The 25,968-nt window shown below is 40.1% G+C and overlaps 1 protein-coding gene across 11 annotated transcripts in view; it reads right to left on the reverse strand.

Moving 5' to 3' along the window:
• PTBP2 (polypyrimidine tract binding protein 2) overlaps window positions 1-6,982 on the reverse strand; it is a 54,693-nt gene extending 47,711 nt beyond the window's left edge. For 4 of the 11 annotated variants that reach the window (XM_068952372.1, XM_068952371.1, XM_068952369.1 and 1 more), the window contains exons 1-2: window positions 6,807-6,982; window positions 5,158-5,188 (exon numbers count right to left, since the gene is read on the reverse strand). In XM_068952372.1, coding sequence (XP_068808473.1) covers window positions 5,158-5,188; window positions 6,807-6,814 — 39 coding nt within the window. In that variant the 5' untranslated portion in view covers window positions 6,815-6,982. The remainder of the gene's footprint in view (window positions 1-5,157; window positions 5,189-6,806) is intronic. The other 7 variants (XM_068952370.1, XM_068952368.1, XM_068952366.1 and 4 more) reach the window with 3 other exon arrangements.
• Window positions 6,983-25,968: the final 18,986 nt, after the last annotated feature.

A 25,968-nucleotide genomic window follows, 5' to 3' on the forward strand; every position in this document is an offset into this window, starting at 1 on the left:
ATACTGGGAACAACATTCAAATACAGCTAGACAGTCAAAAGAATCTGTGTAATAATTGTTAATTCTTCAGAAATATGAATAAAAAGATCTTCTATTCCCTTATTTCAAGTTCAAAAGAGGAATCTCTAGCATAAACAGAAGAAAGCTCAGACAAGTCTTCCTTTTTCCTTCTCAAACAACCCATTTTCCTCTTATCACTGCCCTCAGCTCAATCCTCGCTTAATCTACTACTAGCCTAATTATATTAAACATGCAAAAATAGCACAAAATTGTCATTCTGATATCTTAAGTATAGTTGCAACTTTCAAGTCTTACAGGGATCTACAGCTCTGTGCTAAGAAAATAAGCTAAAATAGATAATCACATGGCATTTGCCTACATAATTAAGAATGAATCAAACAATTTCTTATCCTACCTTGCTTTAATTTAAATATCTAGAATGAAGGCAGCAAAGATAAAAAGCTGTATTAAAGATAGAGGGAAAAAAAGAGGAAATTGAAAGGAGAAAAGTATCAAAATATTCTCTCTCCTTTCCTAAGGATGGACTAAACATGTCTTCTGAGAACTTCCTAGGATTTCTGAAGTGCTCGTTCCACTTGTAGATAATTCAAATGAAAAGTCTCAGTAAATCCAAAATATGTTTCCACCACAAGGAAACTTAATCATTAGTAGCAAAAAGGGGTGGTGTTCTATAACTTTAAAGAGAAGAGACTACCTTTCAGAATTTGAGATTTAAACAAAATATGAACTGGACAATGCTTCAAGAGTCCTTACAGAAGCTGCTACTCTGTGCTCTCTTCCTCTTCTCCATCAGCTCAGATTTCTCTATGCTGTTTTAGCTACTGTTCTTCCTGCACACTGTTAAATTTCAACAGGCAGAAAAAAGGGGGACTCAGAGACACATTACTGTTTGGAAAGACGTTAGGATGTAGTAGGACAATACTCCCTAGAATGCGCTACCCTTACATAACCAACTAAAATACACAAAGAATTCTCTCAGTTCTTAAGCTTACTGTAAATGCTGATGGCTTGGTCTTTGGCGGGAAAGGTCATCCCCATGTCTTCAAGTGTTACAAAACTACGGTCACCAAAATACTCGAGTTTTCACTCGCAGGTATAATTAGGGCTGTCCACTCTTGGCAGCTGAAGCTCTTTTTTTTGGCCAACGTAGGCCAAAGCAGTGTCTATGGACGTCACAAATTCCCACATGCTATGTACCAAATTACATCCATGGGGAATGGATGCTTCTGTTCTGCCATCAGGTAGAGTGGCAGAATTAGACTTCAGGCACTCTGAGGCGTGCAATGAAAATATAAAATAAGTCATTCAATCGTATGGGTCACATTCACCACCTAAACAGCACTTCACGTCATCCAGGAAAAAGATGATCTATCAGAATGAAATGGCCCACACTGAATACACTGAAAGAGAAGGATCATCTTCAATATACACCAGAAGTTCACCAAGTAAGTTATTCCCCGCACCCATGTGAGGTATATTCCTTGCGTCATGTTTTATATTCTTCAGAAGATTCTTTCAATTACTCCACAAGAAAAAGTATAAATTTCATACATTCACTTATTCAGTTGAAAAAGACTCTATCACTCCAAGTGCCAAATCATGGTTTATTTTTCCAAATTAACTGCAAAGAAAATACAAGACAGCATTTCAAACTGCAGGTTTTAGATTCCAATATTCAATCTATATAAGTTTAAAAATATAAATATAGATTTAAAAAAACACAGCAACTTAGAGGTACCCATTCTTATAAAAGCAAGCATTCTATATAATATGACAACTTCTAATGTTTATAGCATTTCTTCAGGCTGAAGATAAAAATTTTTTGAATTATGTAATATACTATCCTTACTGAAATCCTTAGTTCATATTTTACGTGAACTGCTTATATTCAATGGGAGTTCACAAAATAACATCAGATGCAAGCTAAAAATTAGCCTTCTCATATTACTTTGTAAATTGCATTGTAAGTGGTGAAATATATGTAAAGGGACATTCCTTGCCTGCCTGAATTCTAGGTAAGCAGAACAACATATTACAGACAGAATCAAATACAGATAATTTCATATACACTCGCAAGATAACTGATTTTGTTAAGTTTTAATGCTTTTGGAAGTTAAGTACACTGCTTCTCTGACACAGATTGTAGCTGAGAAATGCACTTCTGTCACATACTTTGATTTTGGGCAGATCCTCATGTTTACTCTGTATAGAAAGAAAATATACACCAAGTTCTCAAACAGTATTAATCTTTTTTTTTTCCTGCTGCATTTTGCATTTTATTTGTTCCTTGGCTTTTAGTATTACTTTCATCTGATTCAATATGGAAATAAAGGCTGAACATTCAACAGTTTGACGAACAAAAATATTTTTAATGAAATCAAAGCGTATAGCACGTAAGCGATAGTAGTTTTGAATTTAACAATCTCATTTTGGTAATAGCAGATTCTGAGACTAGATGACTGTTAATAAAACATTCTAAGTGGCTATTCCTTTCACTTTATACTTGCCTTGCCCACACGCAGTTCCCAAAGATCAAAGCCTTTTTTTAATTATGGAACAATTCCCAGGTTATACTAGTTAACTTCTATTACTGTTCTTCTAGGAATAGATTTTAAAATATGATATCATTAACATATGATGCTTATTTTTCTGCTCAAGAGAAAAAAAAACAGCCAAATAATAGCTAATGTAGTTTTCAGATGTATACCAGCATCATTGATGGTAATTTTGATAAATTACATCAGAGATGTCCACATTTTCCAAAGTGGAGGACCATATGCTACAGTGCCTGTTGCTGAGTAAAACCAAATATATTAATTACATGCTGTATAGCTGGTCAGTATACATGGAGGAGGTGCAAAATATCAAGAAAGCTTCCGGTCAAATGAATATATTGGATAAGTTGATTGCACACACGTACAAGTAAATCCTTGCCTGCTTCCAGTGACCCTCCAATCCAGAGGACTGCCAAGGGTACCAAAACTGCTGATACAATTCAGAGCCAAAACTGATGGCCTACCCATTCCCAAAGCACCCAAGAAAAAGGAGAAGACCAAGGAAAGGACAGATGAGTTTTCCCAGTTGTCTATATACCACCTATAGGTCAAGCATTCCTTAATCTAAAAAGGTCATTAATTCATCAAGAGCAACGAACAGTCTCCAGAGAACAAAAGTAGTACAAGAATTTCACAATACTTTGTACAAAATAAGACTGAAGCTAACATTAGACTGCTACCCAAACTGTATATGCCATTTGGCAATTCCACTTTGCATTCTTACTAGAAGCTCCAGGAGACAGTCCGTCCAGTTTACTTCTCCCATAATTAACAGCTTTCTTTAAAGACCATCATCCTTTTTCTTTACTCCCTATCTTCCTGTGCACTACTGGATTCTTCACTTTTTAAACAGAGAAGTACAAATCCATTATCACACAGCACAGAAGTATCAAGGTGTGATCTTTGCATCTCATAGTATTTAATTTAATCACCATCTCTGATACACCTGTCTTGTGTTCTATCTTATAGTCTTACTTGCATTCATAATATATTTTCTACAATCAACAGATGAAAGTAGCTATGTCCTTTGAAGTGTCTCCATTTCATTGGCTGGCTAATATTTGAAAACATTTCCAGAAGTACACTATGCGCTTACAGCATGTTCAGACCACAGACACATTTCATAAACTCTCAAATTATCATGAAGTTGTCTCTCATATTTGAGAATGAAATTGATAGCAATTTCATTTTCTCTTGAAGTCAGAACCTTAGAGTTTAAGATTCAGACAATACATGGATTCCCCGGAATTGCTTCTTTACATTAGACCAGACTGAAGGTAATTAAAAATTCTTTTGCCCAAAGAGAATTTATATGTGTGGCAGTTTATTTCTGAAAGACCTGAATCTCCTTAGGTATTCTTCCATGCTCCCAAATATAGTCTCTAAAAAGTTTTAAGAGTCAACATGTTGTTCTCCAAGGTAACAGGAAAAGAGTCTCTCTAGTCTGTACTTTTGATTAGCACTAGCTCCCAAAGAAGTAGCCTCAATAATGCCACACTTTTGTTTGGATTCTAAAAGTGATTTCAAGCTTGCCTACAATAGTGCATCAACACATGGAGTCAGATAGGCCCACAATCTATACAGCTGACTTCTTACAACTCCTCTCAGAAGTGAGCTTGCTCAGAAACATAATATAGGTACATCTGACGCACCAACACGGGCATAGGGTAGCTGTTATAGATAAGAGAGCTAGCCTGCAACTAAAAGCTAGTCCAAATCTAACAGGAACAATACCGAATCTGAGCCAAAGAGCTTTACTAAGCAAAGCATGGCTCACCATGCAGGTAAAACAAATTAGCATTAGTTGTAAAAGCAGCTATGCAGTATAGCTACGTAGTCCCTGGACAAACACATGGACTTATGTCACGCATTAGAAGACTTTCACTTCTACCACTGAAACAGGATTTATTACATGCATTCATCAACACAACCTAAAGTTCCCTTGTCACATATATCTTCACATCCTCTGTATTTCTCAGTTTGCTTCTATGAGGTACTGATCTAATTCCTGCAACAGACTTGTATACAGAAGTGAAACAAATTGTATATTAATAACCATTAGGAAACTCTTGCCTTGTTATAGCAAGTGTGATATATTCATAACTGAACTTTACACGTAAAAATTAACAAAGCAAGTGTCTGCTTCTCTGTCTACAGGTCAGATTCTAGCTCCCATATTTTGTATATTACTACAAATTGCCACTTCTTTTCTAACTTCACTGGTAATTGTTTGGCAAAAGGGATGGGGGCAAGGAGGGAAGGAAAAAAAAAAAGTGTCTTTTACAATCACCATGCAACAATGAGAAAGTGTTGCTTTTGAATAAAATCTGCAAAATTAAGCTTTAAAATAAGCAGATTCCACTACATTAATCTAGAACCACTGTTTACAGTTCAGTGCCTATAAGAGTTGCTTGTAGAGTGCCTTCAATTTATCTCCAGGAAATTTTGGTTAATAAAGCATATACTGCTGACTAAATGTCAGCTCATAATGATTGATTAAAGTCTTACAACTTGAAACTACTCAAGTTAATTCATTTTGTATCAACAATTTACCCCCTTATTTGCTAGATGCACATCCTACCTTCACACCAACTGCAACATCAGTGACAATGCTGTAAAGAAAAAAAGAAAGAGTTAATCGATTTATCCTCATAAAACCAACTTTAATGTATTGCGATTGCAACATAATTAGGAATAGAAATAGGCCACAAATTCCCCAATCAAAAACAAAATATATAAATATAAATATATTTATGCCCAGAGAACACAGTATCACTGAGGAGAAGTAGAAAAGAAACCTAGATAAGTTAATGAACTCCTCCAGCTTATGCACTTCTTGAGAAGAGTCCAAAAGTTTCAAGTACACATTAAAGTAACACTGCCAGAAAATATATTTAGGAAACTCAAGTCCGGATTAGATCACAGAGGATAAAAATAAAAGAATTTAACAAGAAATACAGAATTTTTCTCATCCCCCTTCCCCCTCCCCCATTTAACTAGACTTCAACTTTGACAACACAGCCTATCCTGGAGATGTTTTTACAGTAGAAAGTAATGAATGCATCTTCTAAACTGTGCCTGAAAAAAGGATTGTATTGGCTAAATATCACAAGTCCAATCATCAGGTATACCTATACGGGACTCCCGGACAGGTATCTCCAATGTGCCTCTTTTTCTTGGGGGCGTGTGACATTATAACTCACAGTATATAACAAACTGTAATTCTAGAACTAGCATAGAAACTTTATCAAAGAAATGAAAGCAAAACAGGAATGCGTGAAAGCATTCCACAACACAATACTCATCCGTGGCACGACTTCCTAGGCAGGATTTGTAACTCCATAAACATAAGTAACCATAAAAAGACTTTAGAACTCTTATGTTTGAAAGGTTATACGCTTAAGGCATACCCAAGAGATTGCTTCTGCGTTTGAAGTAGGTTAAACAACTTTACAGGACACCTGGAAGCAGGAAGATGTTGTATTTACACTAACGAAGGCTACAACCACCAGCCCTGCTTTCCAGGTCCACCAGAAAGAAGGCCTTGTGCGTGCTGACCGCCACCCGGGCTGCCGACCAGGTCCGAGGGCCGTGCTGTCCCAGATGGCCGACTCCTTCAATCCCATCCCTTCTTTGGCTTTACAGCCTGTCTCCAGCATACACAAAGGCATCTTTCTACCTTACGGGGGGGGGGGGGGGGGGGGGCAGAGGACCATTAAGCAGTTTCTGAAAACAAAAGAGCTTGACATCTGGCTCCTGCTGCTGTTGTTCCTCCTCTCCGGCCAGCTCCAGAACAAACCCGAGTCCTACACGGGGCGCGTCTCCTCGCCCCGGCTGCAGGCGGGAGAGGGCCGGGGAAGCGGGGGGAGGAGAGAGCGGGCGGCTCCGCGGGGACACTTCGCGCTCCCTGCTCGCAGCGCGACCCAACGCCTCAGCCACCGAGCAGGGGCCGCGCTCGCGCAGCCCCGAGCAACGGAAACGCAAGCCGCCGCCGGGCAGCCCGCGTTACAGGGAGCCCCAGCCCCCTCTCCCCGCAGACGCGGCCTCCGGCCTCGGCTGGCCCCGCGGCGGGGAGCGGGGGGCAGCGGCTGCTCCCGCAGCCTCGCAGGCGCCCGCCCGCCAACGGGCGCCACAGCGGGCAGCCAGCTCCCCCCCCCCCCCAGCCCCCGGGACCGGCCCGGCGCCGACCAGGCGGCGGCAAAGCCCCGGCAGCCTGCGCCCCGCACTCACCCGTCCATCGCCACGTAGGACAAAGCGCGGGCAGGCAGGACAGAGAGCCGCGCGGGCAGCGAGCGCAGGGAGGCTGCGAGAAAATGGCGGCTGGGCCTGCACGGAAATCGCCGAAGGTTGCCGAGTGCCGGATTCCGCTCCCCGTCCCCCGCTCTTACCGAGCATGCGCCAGCCGCCTGGGCATGCGCCCTGGCCGCCGCCGAAGCTTTGCCCTCAGCCGCCCCGAGCGCGCCGGCTGCCGAGGCGGGCGCGGCCCCGCCCGGCCCGGGGCGGGGTGGCGGGATCCGCCGTGGGCCAGGCGGGGGCTGTGCCGCTCCTGCCCCGGGTGACAGTCGGGGGAGAGCGGGGGACGGGCGGGGGTGCTGGGCTCGAGGCTCTCTGCCTGGAGGGGCGCGCCCGGGGCCGCCCGCCCCGACTTGTTGGGCGAGGAGAGTTTGCCGCCTGGGTGCCAGCCCCGGCCGCCGGCCGCCTCGTGGGTGGCACCGCGGAGCGGCCTGGTCGTGGGCGCAGCGAGGGCCGCTGGCCAGACCGGCTGCCGGCATCTCCTTGTGCCGCTCTACACCGCCCTGTGTAACAACACGTCCTGGTGGTCAGAGACCTGACAACCACAATTCTTTTTAAAATGTTACTTCAGCGGCTGGTTCCGATGAACGTAACGAAGTAACTATCGCGGTGGGTTGGGCTGTTCCCTCACAGAAGTCGGGGTACCCCCAGCTCTCTGTGAACGGCAAAACCGGAGCAGAAATCTGTGTTTGCTGGAGGGTGCGCGCTGCTGAAGCCATCCGGAGGGGCTGGAGCGTTCCCGGTTACCTGGGTATCGGGTACCGCAGCCCGCCGTGTTCTCACTACTTTGTGAGAGTGTTTTTCACTTTTTAGCCAGGTTTCACTGTTTCGTCACAAATTGGGCAATGTTTGATCCAGAGTTCCTAGAAAGAGGTGACAGTGGGAAAATCCAGGACTACGTTCAAACAAAAAGTACATTTAAAGATTTTACACCAATGAAGGAAAACTTGAAAATGTTTTCCATATGCATCTAAAAGATCCCAAACCCAGCAGGCTAGTGAAAAGTATTCAAAATGTCTTCTGCGTTTTCCATATTTGGATCTGACAATGCTGGTTTCAAAAATCCCCTTCGGGGAAATAGCGAGTCACTTGATCACACTTTTTATTTTTTCAGGTTAGTGTAAGTCTCTTGGAGTGTATCATTGAACCTACTGCAATAAGGCCTGATAAAGAATTTAAGAGCTAAATAGCTATGCGTACCTTGCATCTCCATAACTAGAAAACCAGCTTTTTCACTATGTCTCACTGTCCCTTGCCTCCCTGTCTTCTAACTGTCACCAGGAACAGCCAAGCAACAAACTTAGCAATTAAGAGTACTGCAGTTCAAATATGAAAATTCTCTTTTCTGCTCAGTAGTTTTATGGGATTTTTTTTGTTGTTCTCTTCTTCTGGAAAAATCACTCAGGTTCTGTGCAGCAATCAAGTTACTGGGTGAAAAATAACTAATTATGCTACTTCTCATAAATGCCAGTATTGTTTAGACATCTTCAACTAATCTCTCTCTCTTAGCAGTCGTCTTCAGCACCTATCACTGACCGCTAGTCATAAACTGTTTATTATTCTGATTCTTACAAAATCGCTCTTAAACCTTTCACATGCTTAGGTTGCAAATGAACTTCATCATGCCGAATACTATTCTCTACTTCTGTACTTTCAACGTTGTTATGTTTAATAAAAATAACACGGTATCTGGCTATAGCGTTGTTTCCCTATTGCTTGTAGTAAAGGAGTACTATGCTTGAAAATAACATCAAAGGCTTCAGAGATTTAGAATCTCATACAACCTGCTCTAAAAATCCAGTGCATTTTTATATATTTACTCCCTATACATCAAGTTTCTGTACTTTCTGGCATGTTTAGCAGACTTTGCTTTGTCATGCACCATTACAGCTTAGGGTTGTAGTTACTTTCTCTCATTTGCCATTCCAGTTTGTTACCACGTCCTGTTGGGGATTTCTTGCCTTTTTTTCCCCTTATAAGTCTAAATTCTTCTTGTCTGTTTTTGTGTTAGTACTGGTCCTTCCACTTCTTACCAATTAATATAAAATTATCTATCTATGTGTGTACTTATATCACTTCCTATCTTGCTTACCTCCTTTGCCTTTATAGTGATGCCATCTTCAAAGCCATGTTTCTCATCTGCTTTGCAATATTCCCATTTTCTCCTTTTCTCCTTTCGTGACACCTACAAGAATCCAGCTGATTAAGCGATCTAATACTCATTCAGTTTATCCTCTGAGCTAAATGCTCATCCATATAAGGGAGGCTGAGGAGAGGGTGATGAATGTTTACAGCGGAAAAGACACTGGAATTGAATTTGCAAATCTATGTGAGATAGTTACAGTAAAAAAGATGGAAGAAGGATGAATGGATGTGTATTTATAGAGCAAAATTCTGGTCCCACTGAAACCAACAATAAACATGACAATTAATCAGGATTTCACCTAGAGCATTTAATTTTAGAAGGGAAAAAAGCTATCAGCAGTCAGTGTGTTACTAATACAATGTCATAGCATCCTCTTGCACATTTGTTTGTTCAGAATGGTATAACACCTTCCTCTTCATGCAGCTTTTCCTTTTTATGCTATTAAATTAGTTTTAGTATGGTTTTGGATGCTTTTGTAAAATGTCTAGCGTATCTTGGACGTTGTGATAATCTAAATAACGACTTGGTCATCTGTTTTCTGTGTTGCTATAATATGTCTTTCTTGTGTTTTAGAAGGCCAGAAGAAAATTTGCTGGCCAAATCACCCCCTTTTCCTCAGACCCTGTCAACTTTCCATTAGGTCCAGAATCAGATAATTCAGAAGAAGGCTTAAATGTCTAGTGAGAGGCAACTCTTCAGTAATGCACCTCTCGCAAAACCCTCCATATTTAGTGGTTATATTATGACACGTGAGAATTTATGTCCTCTGTCCATTCTATTCTTAACAAATTTTAGGTGTGGATATTGTTATTAGTTGTACAATCTCATTAATCTTATGCCTCAATAATACTTTGTTTTCCAAAGTCCTTTCCTTTCATCATTGATATATTTAATGTTTCTTGCACTGGTTGTTTCATTTTTATGTGAAGAACAGTTAATAATTAAGAGTCTGTCTAGTACAGCAGCTTGTCCCTAGTAGTAGTTAGTGGTGTGTGCTTAGGGAAAGATTATGGAAATAATACAACACACCATGATACTTTCTCCGGTACATTGTCCCAAACTCAGTTCGTGGAGTTGCTGAGAAAAAAAAATAGTAACCACAGGGTGTCTTTTCCAAGAATTTGCCCGAGCACTTTTTGACATCCACAACATTCTATGGCAGCAGCTTACACAATTTAATTAACCATTATGCGGAAAATATTTTCTTTTGTTTGGTTCATGCGTGCTGTTTGATAATTCTCTTCGATGCCCATTAGTTCTTTTCTAAAAACATAGCTGGATGATTTTCCCGTTCACCTGTTCATGCCGTTCATGAATACCTTCATCATATCATCTTCGTTTATTTTTCAAGTGTCCTAGTCAATTTAATCTCTCCTCAGTTGGCAGTCATTGCATATTTTTGGTAATTTGTATTGCCTTTTTCTGTATCTTTCCTAATCCGACTCTAGAAGACCATAATGGTCCTCATTATTCAAGATACAGGTCTACAATGGTTTTATATAAATGCATAATAAATGTTTCCTGTTTTATTTCTATTTTTGTATTACCTTTCTAATAATAACAATCTAATTGCCCTTTTGAACGCTGCTAAGCCATGAGATGGCGTTTTCACAGAACTCCCCACAACTCAAGCACTCAATGCAAGCAATTTTTCTTGCGTGGTAATCGCTCATTTGGATTCCAGTATTTTGCATGTGTAGTTTGAGTTGTTTTCTCCCTTGCACATTACTTTCCATTTATCAACACAGAATTTAACTTGACATTTTATCAGTCAGTTACACAGTGTCATGAGAGCCTTCCACAATTCTTCATGGTCGGCTTTTGTTTTCGCTATGAATAATTCAGCATCATCAGCAAACTTTGTCGCCTCGATAATCACCCTTTTTTTCCGGATCATTTAAGAAAATGCTGATCAGCGCAGGTCCCTGTGGTACACCATTAGTGACCTCCCTCCACTGTAAAAAGGAGACCATTTTCTCTTGCCCTTCATCTCCTATCTTTTATTAATCTATTATTAAAATCTAATAAGTTATTAATATATCAAAGGATGTATCTCTTAATCCTTTATCAGCTTAGTTTCTCTAAAAGCTTTGGACAGAGGACTTCAACACATTTGTTTTTCAGCGTTTATCATGTTACTTCGGTCAGACTATCCTAAAATGGAAACTTTTTGACTCCTTCAAAGAATGTTATAATTTTTACTGTTAGATACACTTACGCAGTAAACCCCCTCATTTGTCTGTATCACTAAACTAGCTAGCCCTAATCTGTTTAGTTCCCTCATATGAACAGTAGTGCCATTGAATGGTGTTGCTTAGTACAACAGATCCTCTAGGTATTATGTGAAAGGTCGATCATTTAGTTTACCAGCTTTTGTTATATTAAACCACATTATTCTGTCTTAAACCATTTCTTATCAACTTCATAAATTCCCTAGATGCCTTTGAGCAAAGTGTCAATGTTTATTAGTAGCTATTCGTCTTTTTGTATTCCTGTAAACAATATCCTTAATCAACATTTCTTCCCGGTAGTCTGTGCTGGTTTACTTTGGTTTATTGAACTAAGTTTTGAAGCTTCTTGAGCAGTTCTTACAAACACAGTACCTTAAATAAATGTCTCCTTTTTAAGTTCAGGTCAGAAGCTGCTTTGCTGGTCTGAGTCCTACAGGCTACCCTCCAGCATTTTATTTCTAGCAAGGATGCTCCCCTGGAAACAAAAGAGAGTTTATCTTGGGTGGCGGGGAGGGAAGGACTGCGAGTGTTACTGCTCCCTAGCATCTCAAACACCACAACACGTGACTGAGCTCATACTGTACTTTTCTAAAGGTTCAGGTTCGTATGGGTCAAAGGTCTAGTTTTGACAATTTTATTTGTCTGCCCACCTTTGTCTTTACTGTTTCCACCTGGAAGGTGGGTTTTTTTTCGCCCTCCAGAGGAAATACACCTTTTTGCTCCAATGTGGTTAAATATTTGTACATTAACCTTCCTCAGGGCTAGAGATCAATCTTACTTTTTGTCACGAACATTGTATGGCAGTGGTGACTGCATACATCTTTCATACTATAGCGTTTGCTTGTTTTTAGCCTCAGCTGATGGGTTGTGGAATAACGATTGTGTTGTGGGTAGTGTACAGGTAAGGCTGCAACTCTGCCTATGGAGTGCTGTATTCTATCATGGAAAAGAAGTGAAACGAATCATTTTTTTCTAAATGCATATGTAGGTCTTTGTTAAGGTTGCAAGGAACTTTCCCTACTTCTTGGCCCTAGAAAATGTGTGGATCCTTCTGTTATCACAAGGAGGTGTCTAAATGCTGGCCTGGCAGTCTACAAGACGCAGTCCAACATCAAAGCTACGATCGCTCTCCAATTATGCTTGACCTAATAAGTTGTGAGAACCCAGTTTTCACTTGACTGTAAGTATAATACAGCTGATGGCACTGATGAGGGCCAGTGCCTTGATGACACGGGGTTTTTCTAGCCTAGATCATTGCTCTGCAGACAGCATAGCTATTTCACCCACCAGAAAGTAATACAACCCATTAAACAATGTCTAAGTAGAATTCTTTTTAAATCATTGTTTATTTTTTTGTGTCATTTACAGAAAAGACCCACAATCAGCAAAAACTGGCTTTAATTCTTAGAGAATCATTCATTATTACAATGGCTTTTGCTAATCAGTATTGCAGGTAACAAACAATCGTATTTTGACTTTCTGATGAACTATAAATACAAAGACTTCAGGATGTTTCTTATTTTTGAGCTAAAGCGGACATCCCTGAAATTTGGTATACATAATGGTATGCCTGACCTGGCTGAACTCTTTTAGCCCAGTGACGTCCTGACAAGCTGTCGCCGGGTCTGGCCTCACGTCTCAGCAGGCAGGTGGTGCTGGCAGCTGAGAGGTAGCAATGATCAACCGCCTCACCAGATGTGCCTGTCTATAGGGGGGGTCTTCTCCTCCATTCCAGTATGAAATCAAACAGGCTAGATTAATCTACTGCTGCAGGTGGTCTAGATTAATCTGGCTTGACTTTGCATTCAAGCAATCTAGAAGCACTCACAGTCGCTTTTATCCGTGAAGGGCTCTAAGCCTCTGACCGTACTGCCTCCAGCTGCCCATTTCCAGTCCGAGACCCTTCCTTCTCCCCACCTTGCATGCAGGAGGGAGCTCGGACTCTGGAGAGCTGGAACTAATCTTGCTTCCCGGAGAGTTTTAAGCCACTGAGCAAAAGATTCCAGATTTGGGAAATAAACTGCAATTGGATAGCAGATCATATGACAAACCTGGGCTTAGATGCAAGCATAATGGACTGCTTCGATAAATTTTTACTTACTGTCTGCCTAACACACAGGCCAACATCAGACAGAAGACTCTCTGTAGTGTATACAGTGAGCCCACTCTTGTACAGAGTCTAGAGGTTACTTAGTTTTACAAACATGCTAATTTGTAAAAAGGTAGCAAAAAATGAAGAAAATATACACAATATCTATATTTTAAATTAAGAGGGTGCTTAACATGAGGAAGTAAAAATAAGCCAAATCCCCAATAACATAGTAAATTAAAGCAATATATTAGCAAAGAAAGAAAGAAAACTCAGAGCAATTTCAAAATAGTGTTCTTCTCAAAGCTGGACTGAAATGGGACGTTTGCAAATCGTTTCAGGGCTACCAGAATTTGAACTCTGAACGCTATAATCATTTAAAAGGAATAAAAAGCATCTCATATAGCACTTTTTAAGAAGTCATGTGAGTGACAGATGAGCTTACCTCTCCGTTTTATTCTTTGATGTTAGAAAATGGAATTATTTTTGTATAATCTTTCCAAAACTCTGTTCTTGTAACATCCCATCCTACTGAAGTTCTTCCAACCCTTTTGCAGTTTAAGTAGGAACAGCATTATGTTCATGGGCTTTTCTAATAGGAATTACTTTACAGAATCCTACAATAATGTGAAAAATATCAAAAAGAATCTGTATCATAAAAGAAAAATATTTTCCAATGAATGCTGTTTCGTGTTGTGAAAAATATTCAAACGGGAAACCCTTTAAGGGTTATAGAAAAAGGTCTTCAAAGAGGACACCCCAGAAATGTGACTTTTTAAAAAATGAAAATCTTCTAAGTAGGTATCTCTTTTACTGTGAGAAAATCCTCAAAGGAAGAATCCTCTAGAGTGAGAATCTTTGAAAATGAAATCTCTTAGCTGATATGAAAACTTTCAAAGCAATAAAGCATTCCCAAATTTGAGGGCAATATTTCCTTGATAGAGTACAAGTGAGAAAAGACTTTACCATTTTTAACTATAGAGATGATTAACCCCTACTTCTCTCATGAGAAGGAATAAAGATTTTAAAAACCTTTTTAACATAATAACAAAGTTATTAAAATAAATTATCATAATATTTTTAACAAAAAACATTGGTGGAAGTATAATTTTTCATCACTGGAGAGGTAGGTTCACACATGCTGCCAGCTTGAAAGCAGCTTCTTCATTTTCAAAAATGGCAGCAGAAAAGCCTATGGATTGGAGTTCGTAGGGAAATACTTCTATGAATTATATTCCATTGCGTAAAACCGATTTGTTAAAAGTAAGACTTTTCATAGAAGAGGACTGGTTTCAGCACACATTCTCAATCAGAATAGGATGTTTTTTAGAATCTTGACTATTTTTCCAGGTTGGGAGTCCATTTCCAAATTTTTTCCAACTAGAGCAGTTCATGGAGTCATTTCTGGTTAAAAGCTTTACAAAGGAAGTGATGTAGAAGCATGGTGGTGACAACAAAACAAGGTAAATAACCTTGATATAGGTTAGAAAACAAACAATAAAAAGACAGTATTTACCCTGTGCCACACTGAAACATCTTGGCCTTTTCATAGCTACTACTGAAGCTTTTCTTTGAGCAATGAAAGAAAATGAGTCTCTAGCTAGTGTCCTTTAAAGAGTCGTTCTTCTGACTGCTGTGGCACTAGCTATTGGAGCATGAGCGAACTGAGGCCGACCCAAAGCCAACGATGAACCAAAATGATTTTCTGGCAAGTCATCGGAGTGTAAAGCTGGATAGACACAACCTTTTTTTGAATTAAGAAATTCAGAAATTAGAAGATAAAATACATATTTGGCCACCTGAATGGTCGTTTTCCCTTTTACCTATTGAGGTTCTTGGAAGCACCATTCTAATAACAGGCTATTCCTGGCTTTGTGAACCTAAAACAGTGCCGATTATCGTCATACATTCAATACGCTCAAAAAAAAGGTGGATATTGAATAACATAGCCTCTCCCCCACTCTTTCTCGTCCGCTTCTCATGCTCTCCTCACTTCAGGATCTGGGTCTCATAAACACCCTTTAGAAAATGCAGCTAAGGGCCCATTGTGACATCCTGGTTTTTAATTGCTGTAGTGTATATAATCTTCCTATGTGTTTGTCTAGCAGCAGTCTAACTGGGATCACTTTAAACATCTTTCTAAATAGAATATTCTGGATAAAATTATTCAGATCTGCTCATCTGAAATATTTTTTAGCATATCAATTTCACAGACTGTGATTCCTGTAATGTGTATTTAGGGTGAGAGTCAATACGTATATATAGGAGGCAACATTCACTGAAACTATGTACCCTATATGACAGAGTTGTTTAATCATACCTTATAATTGGGGTCTGGTTTTGAGTTTTAGAAAAACTGACAACTGCAGCAAGTACGAGTTGCAGGTATGACAAAAGTTAGACGTGTATATTGTTTTTGCTAATATCAGGAAAAATGCAGATTTCAAGGACCAATTAGAGCATTCAGTTGGTATTATAATCCTTTCAGTATAATCCTTTCAATAATACTCAGCTGGCAACCCTTAGGGAGCTTAAGTAAAAGCTACAAATACCTTCTGAGACCATTTAAAGACAATCCTTCACCAAAAATAGGATAAAAACCTTTCCACAGCGCTCCCCTGTAAAACATCAAAACTCCCAAACTAGCCTGCTAGCTTCCTCCAACGCCCATTGAGCCAGTGCAAAAACAACATTTGGCCTTCCTCAGAGGAAGCAGAGAACCAGCCCCGCTGCTGCAGGCCGTACAAACTACTCTAACACCTCCTTCAAGGCACAAACACCCCCAAGGAGCCGCCAGCACTAGCATACTCTTGTTCCACACTCCCAGCAACCGTTAAGCTTTTCGGTATCTAAAACTTCCCTGCCATTGTACCAGGTGCTTTACTGCAGCCCAGGAGAAAATCCCAGTGCTCCTTCCAGGTTCTTGCTCGAGCTTGAGCTGGTAAATTTACTCCCAACCTCCAGAGAAGGTTTCAGGAGAAGTAACCACCGCTGCTGCTCCTGTATGGCATGGCTGGTCTGGTGAATTTAGAGCTTTTGGTGACATGTGCATAAATGCCTGAGTGATCTTAAGACGATACTTAAAATATCACACATAGAGCTAGTGACTTCCTCTGTGCCTTAGGCTACAAGGCTAAAAAGGCACTGGAAAGCAATCCATAAGCTAATGGTTTTTTTTCTGTTCCTTGTGTTCCACAGGAATGTCATGCTATGTTAGCTATAATTTAAAGCTGACCTGCTACAGCAAACAGAAGTCCCACTTACGGCAAAGTAAGGAGAATAGATCAAGAGCACCTCCATAATTTTCCTTGTCATATCTAACTCTTGCTGTCCTTGTAGTTTGGAAATAATAGCATAATCCAAACATTTCTAAGGTCACAAATATTCCTCTCTAGACTAAATGGTATTTTCCACTTGAAAATTGTAATTTGCTCTATCAACCATATGAAGCACATACAGCTTTCTTTCTTCTGTAGCATAAACAGCTTTATGTAGCATAAACACCTCACTTTTAAAATCTGAAAATGACTACTGGATAGAAGAGCAACAAATTAGCCATATAAGACTGAAATAATTCTGTTCCTACGTTCATTATGCTTAATACTTCTGCTTCCATGTCCAAAAACTAGCATACTTTATAATTTTGAGAATAATCTTCTGTGTAGTCAGCTGTCATTTAAGGCTGCTGATGTCACTGGAGAACAACAGTAGCTTGGCACACGGTATTATTAATTGTCCACTTACAAACTTCAGAGAATTTCTGGCCACACGTGACTTAATATCTCATTAAGCTTTTCCAATATGTGACCCTCACAAAGAGATCTGCACTTGGAGAATGAACATCAGCTATCATCTCAACTTCTGCTCATGAACAACCTGAACTTTTAACAAATACTATCAGCAGTATGATAGTGAGTCCAGTGATATTTTGACTCTTCAAGATTTAGATTGTAGCAGTCTTCCTTATGTGAAATTTACACGTCTAAAGTTCTTTATTTATTTTACAGTTCAGGTATCAGTCCAATATTATACTTGTTGTCTAATGCACAGAATCGGAGGCTACAGAATATGATTTTAAAAGGGCAAAATGAATCGTTTTCAACTATTAATAGCTATACAGTGTCTCAAGTAGAAGCCACAAAAAACAAACAAAATACTGTATTGCTTTGGTCTGGATGCAGGTTTTCAAAGGGCTAGGAGTGTCTGGGTAGTCGTATCCCTCTTGCTCGCTACACAAGGGCAGGAAGAGTTGAGCCACGGCCTCAAGGCACAGGCACTCAGTGGAGCGAGCGAGAGGGAACCGAGGCCCTTGACGCAGACAGGGCACTTCAGAGCGAACAGAGTATTCTGAGGCACAAAATCTCGCAAAGCTGCAACCCAACCTGAGGCAATGAGCTCCCTCCTGTTAAAGCCATGCACTGCTGAACAAATATGGCCATACATAAAAGGTCCTAAAAAGTCCTAAACCTCTTTTTCATCTCTGGATTTCTTTCCCCCAGACACCCATTGCCCTGCACTGATTTTCACTGTTAGTTGTATTTATATTTCAGAAAGTGACTGAGATTATCCCAGACTTAAAGCTTAAGGACCATCTGACCTAAAGCTTAAAAACTTTGGCTTTTGATTGCCTAGCAGTGCTAAAAGCATGTTTTTATTAGTAGAGGCACAGCAGGGCACACCACAGTCAACTGAAAAGGAAAAGTTTTAATATACGGTATGTTCTTATTCAGACACCACATATTTTCATTGCTGGTAAACAATAGAATTAAATGCCAAGCTGTCATGATAGTATCCAAGCTAAGTCCACTCCTTAGCTTGTTGCCTTTTTGCAGCATGTCTCCTCGCTCTGTTGCTTTGGGATTGAATGTGGTTCCTTATGCAACGCCTTATTAAAACCATATTCAGTTTGACAATATATCAATAATTTATGTTCGGAGTAACAAAAATACAAAGCTAACAACAATTTCAGGACTAATTTTCACACTGCTCTGTGTTCTCCATTTTCACTTCTTGACTCTTACTACTCTTTTAAGGACACATGTAAAACAAAGCTGCTTGGGATTCGCCAGAATTAACAAGCTAATAGCATCCATGTATTAAGAGGGTTTATTTTTCTTGAAGCAAACTAGTATGAGTATTAGCTAAAAGTGAGGTACTCAGACAAGTACAGTGAAAGCTTGAATGGAGCACGGTATTCTAGAGAGGTTTGCAACAAGATGTGAAGATTTAATAATACATTGCACTGAGATGTCATAAGCACCTTTCATCTAAAGATCACAAATGCTATACCAGTACAAATTAAGTCTCGCAAGTCCTTTGTAAGAGACATAATAATGTTTTTATTGTCGGACATACTGAGTCATTTCAAGTCACAAAGCAGCATGGTAGCAGAAGAAGCAAAAGAGGTATTGGGATCAATCCTGAGTCTGCCATTGTAACCAACAATGAAGGTACAACAGTACCTTCAAAATTGTCATATTTGCAGCTGGATTCTTTGACAACAGGACAGTCACACCTTTGAGTTCCATGTCTGCACCACCAACAAAATACTCCGTAAAGAAATGAATGAAAAGGCTTATTCTATGGGACTCGCACAAAAATTAAAAATCATATTTTAGCTCACTAAACGTTCAAGAACCGCTGGATTCTGGCTGCCTACAGACTTGTTCCTCTTCAATGGCATTACACTGTATATTCTCAGTTTTCAGGGAAAAATAGAATGATCCCAACAGACAGGGTCAGAAAGATTTTTAAGTAACTTCACTCCTGGGCATACAGACAGCCTGACACATTAGCTGTTTGAGATATGAGCTACCTTACTCAACTAAAGACAGTGAAAAATCAGCTTAACACTGTACACATCAAGATTTTTAACTTTTTTAGAGACTGTCAGAGTATCTCTAAAAGGTAGGACATGGAGTCAATCATCCTAAATCTATTACCGTCCTAAAATGGTTGATAACTATCATTCATAGTATCTATCAAGAGCCAATAATAAGGCACACGTGTTAATATATAGACTTGCATAAAGTGTGATACATATACCGATTCAGTGCAGATGCGGACATTGTCTTACCAAGTAAGAAAGTATTTTGCTTCTCAATGGTCAATGATTTCTAAGTATTTTCATTAAGTACAGGGGATTTGGTGCCAAGTCTACCAAAGGGAAATAAGCATCTCCAAAAAAGTAGGGACAGTTAATCATCCAGAAGAAGAACTTTGAAATTGCCTCCTAAATTAGGCAAGAGTCAATAATACATGAGGCAAAGCAGAGGGGAGAGCAGATCTGATTTGAGTGAACCACTGAAGACTCCACAAGCAAGAGAGGAGGTAAGAAAAGGCAGCCAGGTAGCTGCTTTCACAGCCTGTTATGCAGCCTGGGGGCTGCCGGTGTGCATTTCTGTGCGGTATGGATTAGTTAACTACCCACAGCCTATCAGCTGAACATAGGGAACAGAGGATAAGAAAGACAAGCTTTTAAATATGGTTTTAGGATAAGTACAGTGTAATTTTCTTTTTATTTTTGCCATTGTAACGTTGTCTATTTTGGATTTTGTAAAGAAATACTTTACCGTAACATGGCTTCGATTAAGACAGTTTTCAAGATTGGTGCTAAAATTACAGCATTTCATCTTAGTAGCTGTGATGATCCATAAACCCAAGCTACTGGAGCCCCTTTGTAGTGCCCACGCTCCATTTCCCAAGGTATCAAAATGGTAAGCTGCACAATTTAGGAGGTGGGTCTGCGTGCACGAAATGCCTTTGGATAACTTGCATTAGCCAGACTTAACATACAGAAGGGAGAAAGAAGGGTTCTGAAAAACAACTATGTACTGTTTTATTTCCTACATTTGCAATTGTCAGAGCTTATTAATAAAAGCATCCAGCTTTTAATCAAGCTGAAAGCGGTGTAGAATTTCCAGCAGAGTAGCACTGACTCCACAGATCTTGCTGCAGAATTTAAGTTCTTCCTAGTTCTGGATACACAGGACCTTTATTAAATGTCACTAAGTGAGCCTTGTTTGAACGCATGCAGAACTGCTTTTATGTCCAGGGTTTTACTTAAATTAGTTTAAATGTAATTGGTCTAGCAGAAATTCTAACATAACTTGTAGCTGAAAAACATACATTCTGTTAATTCACCCTGCATTAAAATTTTAACAAAAAGTAGAGAAGGGCACCCCTGAAAAGGCCAAGGAGAGAGCGACAACAGAAGCCCCTCTGTGAAACTGTTTCCTTTATGCACTGGGATTCCTGATGTGAGGGAAAGATGACGAGCAGAAACTTTCCACAGTGTTTTTCTTTCGCAGCCTTGTAGAGCTGCCAGAAGAAATTCCTGGCGGGTGTCACACTGGCCAGGGCTGCGAGGCAGCGAGGCTTGAAGATGCGTGCTTATCCCCTGAGTCACCCTCCGGGCCGTTCCTCCACCTTACTGCCTGGCCCCAGAATATATCCTTATAAAGAGCGAGCAGTACTTCACTGCTTAAGGATAACATCAATACCAGCCTGACATTAAGAGAATCAACTGTAAGCTCAGTCCCTAGCTTACCGTGCACCCTCTTCCTCACAGACCAGCACAGGTCTTCGTGCTTTTTCTCTGAGTGCCCTATAAAAAGAAAAGAGTAGCTCATACAGTCACTGTGTCAGCATTATCAGAATGAGTATGCATGGGTGATGACACGAGCAAACAGATAAACAGATATTTGTTTTGCTTTTTGCTACCTATTTTTAAACACAACCGTGCTGATAACGTGACAGCTGGGATATTAGAAGCTGGGGTCTAGAATGCCATTTTTATGTGAGGAAGAAAGACAGGAAAAAACATATTTTAACGTCAAATAGGGCAGTTAGTAACCTGCAACAAATTATAATATTTACAAATAAACATAGATCAAAAGTGTATATTACCCATCTTTGCATTAGACACAGCAGCTGAAGCTGCAGTCGTAGTACTGGGCACTGCCCAGACTCGCAGCAGAGGAGAAGTCCTTCGAAAGCCATTGGAACAGAAAAGAAACAGTCAAGCTTGGAAAGCTGAAGTGACTCATCCAAAAATTGGTAACATAGGCAAGACTAGATTCTGTTTTTCGTGACTCTCTGTCCAAAGCTTTAAGTAGAACAGAGGTTCCTTGGCTAGGAACAAACAAGGGTACGAATTAGGGTATGAATGCTACCCAAACAGTGAATACCACCTTGCTGCAACACCTGTGACTCAACACCCACCTAAGAGTGCTGTCTCCCCTAGTGCTGCTGCCCCTGCCAGTGCCGCTGATGTTTGTTGATATCGAGCCTACCTTATTTCAGATTTATTTCAGTGTGCTCTCAGGAGAGATTCTCATATCCCTCAGCGAGCTGCAACAACACATATTACTAGCTTTTAAGATGCAGAAAATCTTTTTAGTTATAGTGTACATCAGGCACTGGTATAGTTCTTTAAACATCATTTATTTCAGCTTCAGTCATAGCTTACAATAAACAATGACTTTTTTTTAAACAATTAAAGGATGGAGAAACTGATAATTGTTGAGATGCACATTTCATGATTGAATCTACAGGCAATTCACCGAGGATACAGTTTTTGTTTGCAAAGGCAGCTTGCTAGACTGTGCCACGGTGCTTGCTCTGAGAGCTCTAGCTTGCAGACAAGTGTTCCTGCCTTTAAGTAGCAGTAACTTTCTCTTCTGCCTGAAGCAATTCTTTGGGATGTCACACATCAAAACACAGCTTTTCTTCGTTCAGCTTAATAGGTAGCAAGGAGTTCAGAGTTTTTAGGTTCAGAGGCTGATGTAGTCTGGCTTTGACCTTTCTCAACACGCTGAATGCCCTGCAGTGCTCCACACTGGAGTGCAGCAAGCGAGGCACAATTCCCATCAATCTCAGGAAGAGCGGCAGCACATCGCAGCTACGCCACAGGTTAAGAGCACTGCCCCTGCATCTTAAAATCTGATGTTGCGGCCCATTTGCTGCAATGGTAGATACCTTGATAGCTGCAGTTAGGCTGGCTGAATATTCCACATCATCTCTGTGTGCCTCAGTACTGCCAGGTTGTGGTTTACTGGCAGCATTTTACATTCTTTAATTAAAAAGGAGCCATAATAACAGTATACCTTAATTGAATACTGTAAACATAAAGGACTCATGTTTCTTTTCTGTTTGGAAAGGCATTGCCATCCCTATGGCGTGAAATATCTTTTCTCTCTATTGTTGATTCTGCAGTTGGCATGTAGATTTTGCCAGCGATGCATAGCATTGCACTTTCGAGCCTGTATAGGCAACCGCTGCATGCTTCCCTGGGGTTAGAAACCTCAGCTACTGCTGGATGCTAGATCTAAGTAACAGATCATGGTAACACTTAGTTGTTGTCTATAATGCTTTGCTTCTCCCAGTACGTGACAGCATTATGTAACATCATCCTCATTTTGTAGATGAAGGAGTTGAGAAACGATGAGCTGGTGTGAGTAGCACACTGTCATAGCACTGGGGTCGGAAGAGCAGAACTCTTCTCATACCACCTCATGCGTCTTGAAGTCAAAGTCAAAATCATAACACAATCTATTTTATACTTCCAATTCAGCAGCCTGCCATTTTGAGGGGTAACAAACCTTACATCAGGCAGAGGGATACGAGGTGAGGAACTAAACGAAGAGTATATGAGGCAAAGCAAAATGTGAGTAACAGAAAGTGTCCGTAGATTTACAAATGAGTTAAAAAAACTCTAATGAAGATACTCACGCCATCTATTTTAGACAGCTTCTGGTATCTAAATTAGATGTGATGCAGGTCATTTAACCCTTTAGCTACTGTTGGCCTCTCTGTCTGAAACACTGGCGAGCTACACATCCCGTTCTATCTACAAGTAATTACATCTATCAAGTAATGAAACATATTCCCCACCCTGGGAAAGACTCATTTGGCCACCAGAGAGGACATGCACGCAGTGCCAATTACATGACCAGGCACGAAACCCTCACATGACAGCATGTGGCATTTTTGTCAGGACTTTATTCAGCTTACCTCTTGTTCAGTCTGGATTGCTCTCACAAAAAGGGAGCAGCAACTTACGCACAAGATTAGCTGCTCTAGAAGACCCTGAGACAGGGGCCTCCTCACTTTTTAAAAGTTAGGAGCCTAAGCTTCCTACATTGCCAGGAGATGGTAGTTAAAGGGCAATCTAAGTTCTGTGTCTAATGTTAAACAATATAAACGACACTTTAGTGTTAATTACAGAACGCAAAAATACTTCTGTAAAACTCTGCCTTGCTGCTTGCTGTGTAATCATGGTAACCACTCTGATTTACATACAAGCTGCATACAGTTTAGCCATGCTTCGTCTGCTGTGCAGTCCTTTGAGACAGCATACATTTGGGGATATTTCTACAGTTTCTTAGTTTTAGGAAGTCTCAGCTAGAAGCAAAGGACAGGCAATGTAAATCTCAAAGCTCTCTTCGGGCAGATCCCTGATCTCACCCTCGCCACGTGCCGAGCAGCCCGCTGTGCTGCGGGGCTGCTCGAACGCATGTCGTGAGCATTGAGCCCAGGGCCTGGGAGAGCAGCCCAGCGTCAGCCCGCCGCAGGACCACCCCGGCCCTCGGACTGAGCAGCCAGATTGCTCTTGCACGGGGCTCATATATCACAACCAGAGAAGCTATTGCTAAATAGTAAACAAAATGTAATTTGCTGTACAAAGTAGCTGATAGTTACCACTTCAGAGCTGTATATTACTGCATGAAGAGAAACTAAAATTACTTTTTATGATAAAGTTAATGGCGTACAGTGTGTTAAGTTAGTTATAACAACACCTCAAGCATTTCTACAAAACTTAATTTAATATTCCAACTCATTAAAAATCTTATTATAGAAACCACTTATAGGCTTTATAAACACATTTTCATATTATTAGGGAAGGATCTTAATAAAGAGCAATTTGAATGCAAAAATGCACATGTAGATTAAGCTGCTTATAGTAAAACTAGCTAAATGAAATTTGCTGTCAGCAAACCTCCCAAATAGTTTTTTTGTCTGAGTTAGAAATGTACTATATTTTGGTGTGCTTAGACTTTTTTCTAATAGAAAGAATGTACCAGAGAATTCATGCCACCGACATAATGGTGCAAGCGTTGGTCATAATCCCACGCTATGAACCAAAATATCCCAGAGCAGTCAATGAATAGCATGATACTAGCAGGACACATGCAGCTGATGATGACAACTGATGTAACTCCCATCCCTAGACATTTCTTTCTCAAGCTGTAACATTTTTTTAATAGTGAAAATGAGAAACAATACTGAATCTTGGGACACAGCTCTGGGGTAACTCAGTGGAAATCAAGCTCTGATCTACTTAGAATGGTATTTGTTATATTTAGCTTCTAAATAAACTAGCATTTTAATATTTGTTACCAGTAACATTGTGCAGTGATACACCAGTAAAATTTTTCATTAAAAGAATAACCTAAAAGTGAGCATGTTTCAGCTACATAACTAATTTTCAAATGAGGCAATGGACTAACAGTGATTAGTGAAGGATCTGATTTATCATTAGAATAGAAACAAATAATATTTCACATTGTCTGTATTCCTCACTGGCATTATTTGCAGTTGCTATTCATAGTGTAAAGTTTAAAAGCCTATCCTATTTGAATCCTACATGACAGGTTTTTATCCTTATGTTTTAAATTTTGTGTACTGAGGCTCAAATAGGTATCGTTTAAATCTTGGTAAATAATGAAATTTGTTGTTTGCAATAACACTAAAAATATTAATCTGCTGATCCCTCTCTTAATGAATTATTAGTGTTTTCTATGTACAAAATGAATGCAAAAGGTCAGCTTATTATCCCCCCAAAACACTGTGAATTAATCAGAGAATTAATTTTGTTTTTCTGCTGAAACTGCATGCAATCACCGAGGTTCATATGGGTGAAGTATTATTAAGTTCTGCTCACTGACACATACCACAATATACAAAATAAGAGCTAAGAAGTGCAGGACACTGAAAGCGCAATCACATTATTTTTAAAAACAGGCTTTTCAAATTCTTTGACTTCTAGTTACAAATATGGAATTTCCATTAAAATTAATGGAAATTAAGTAAGTTCTGAAGTACTTTTTATGGATGAATTGATCAGCCAGAAAGCTGCACAAATTGACCAACAGCTCTGAATTATGTACAGCCAACCATGCTTCCTCTCATGCCATCCCTTCCCATCTGCCAGATCTTTAAGACAAGAACCAGGTAACGACAAAGCACAAAATCCCTGTGTTACAGCTATGGATTTTTCTTTTATCCTACATACTTACTTCCCCTTGCCGACAACCAACGTGGTCAGAATGCCATCACTGGCTGCCGGTAGGTCAGCTTGGGCTTAAGATCCCAAGAATATTCAAAGTATAATTCCCAGGCTGCCAAGTACATTTGGATGTTTTACTAGTTTGGCTTTCCAAGGAGGACAGCTCTGCAGTGCACTTCTGGAAAAGGATCTCTTCACATACTTCTGTGGGACAGGCCAGGACCCAGTATCTCCTGGGTGTTTCTGAATTCATGCTTCTCTGGGAGGTGGGAGCACATGGGCTCTGCCAGGGAAAGAGAAGCTGAATGGAAATGGGGGACAAATGATACAGCCGGTGAGGGCAC

Source organism: Struthio camelus, chromosome 8, assembly GCF_040807025.1.
Source record: "Struthio camelus isolate bStrCam1 chromosome 8, bStrCam1.hap1, whole genome shotgun sequence".
NCBI lineage: Eukaryota > Metazoa > Chordata > Aves > Struthioniformes > Struthionidae > Struthio > Struthio camelus.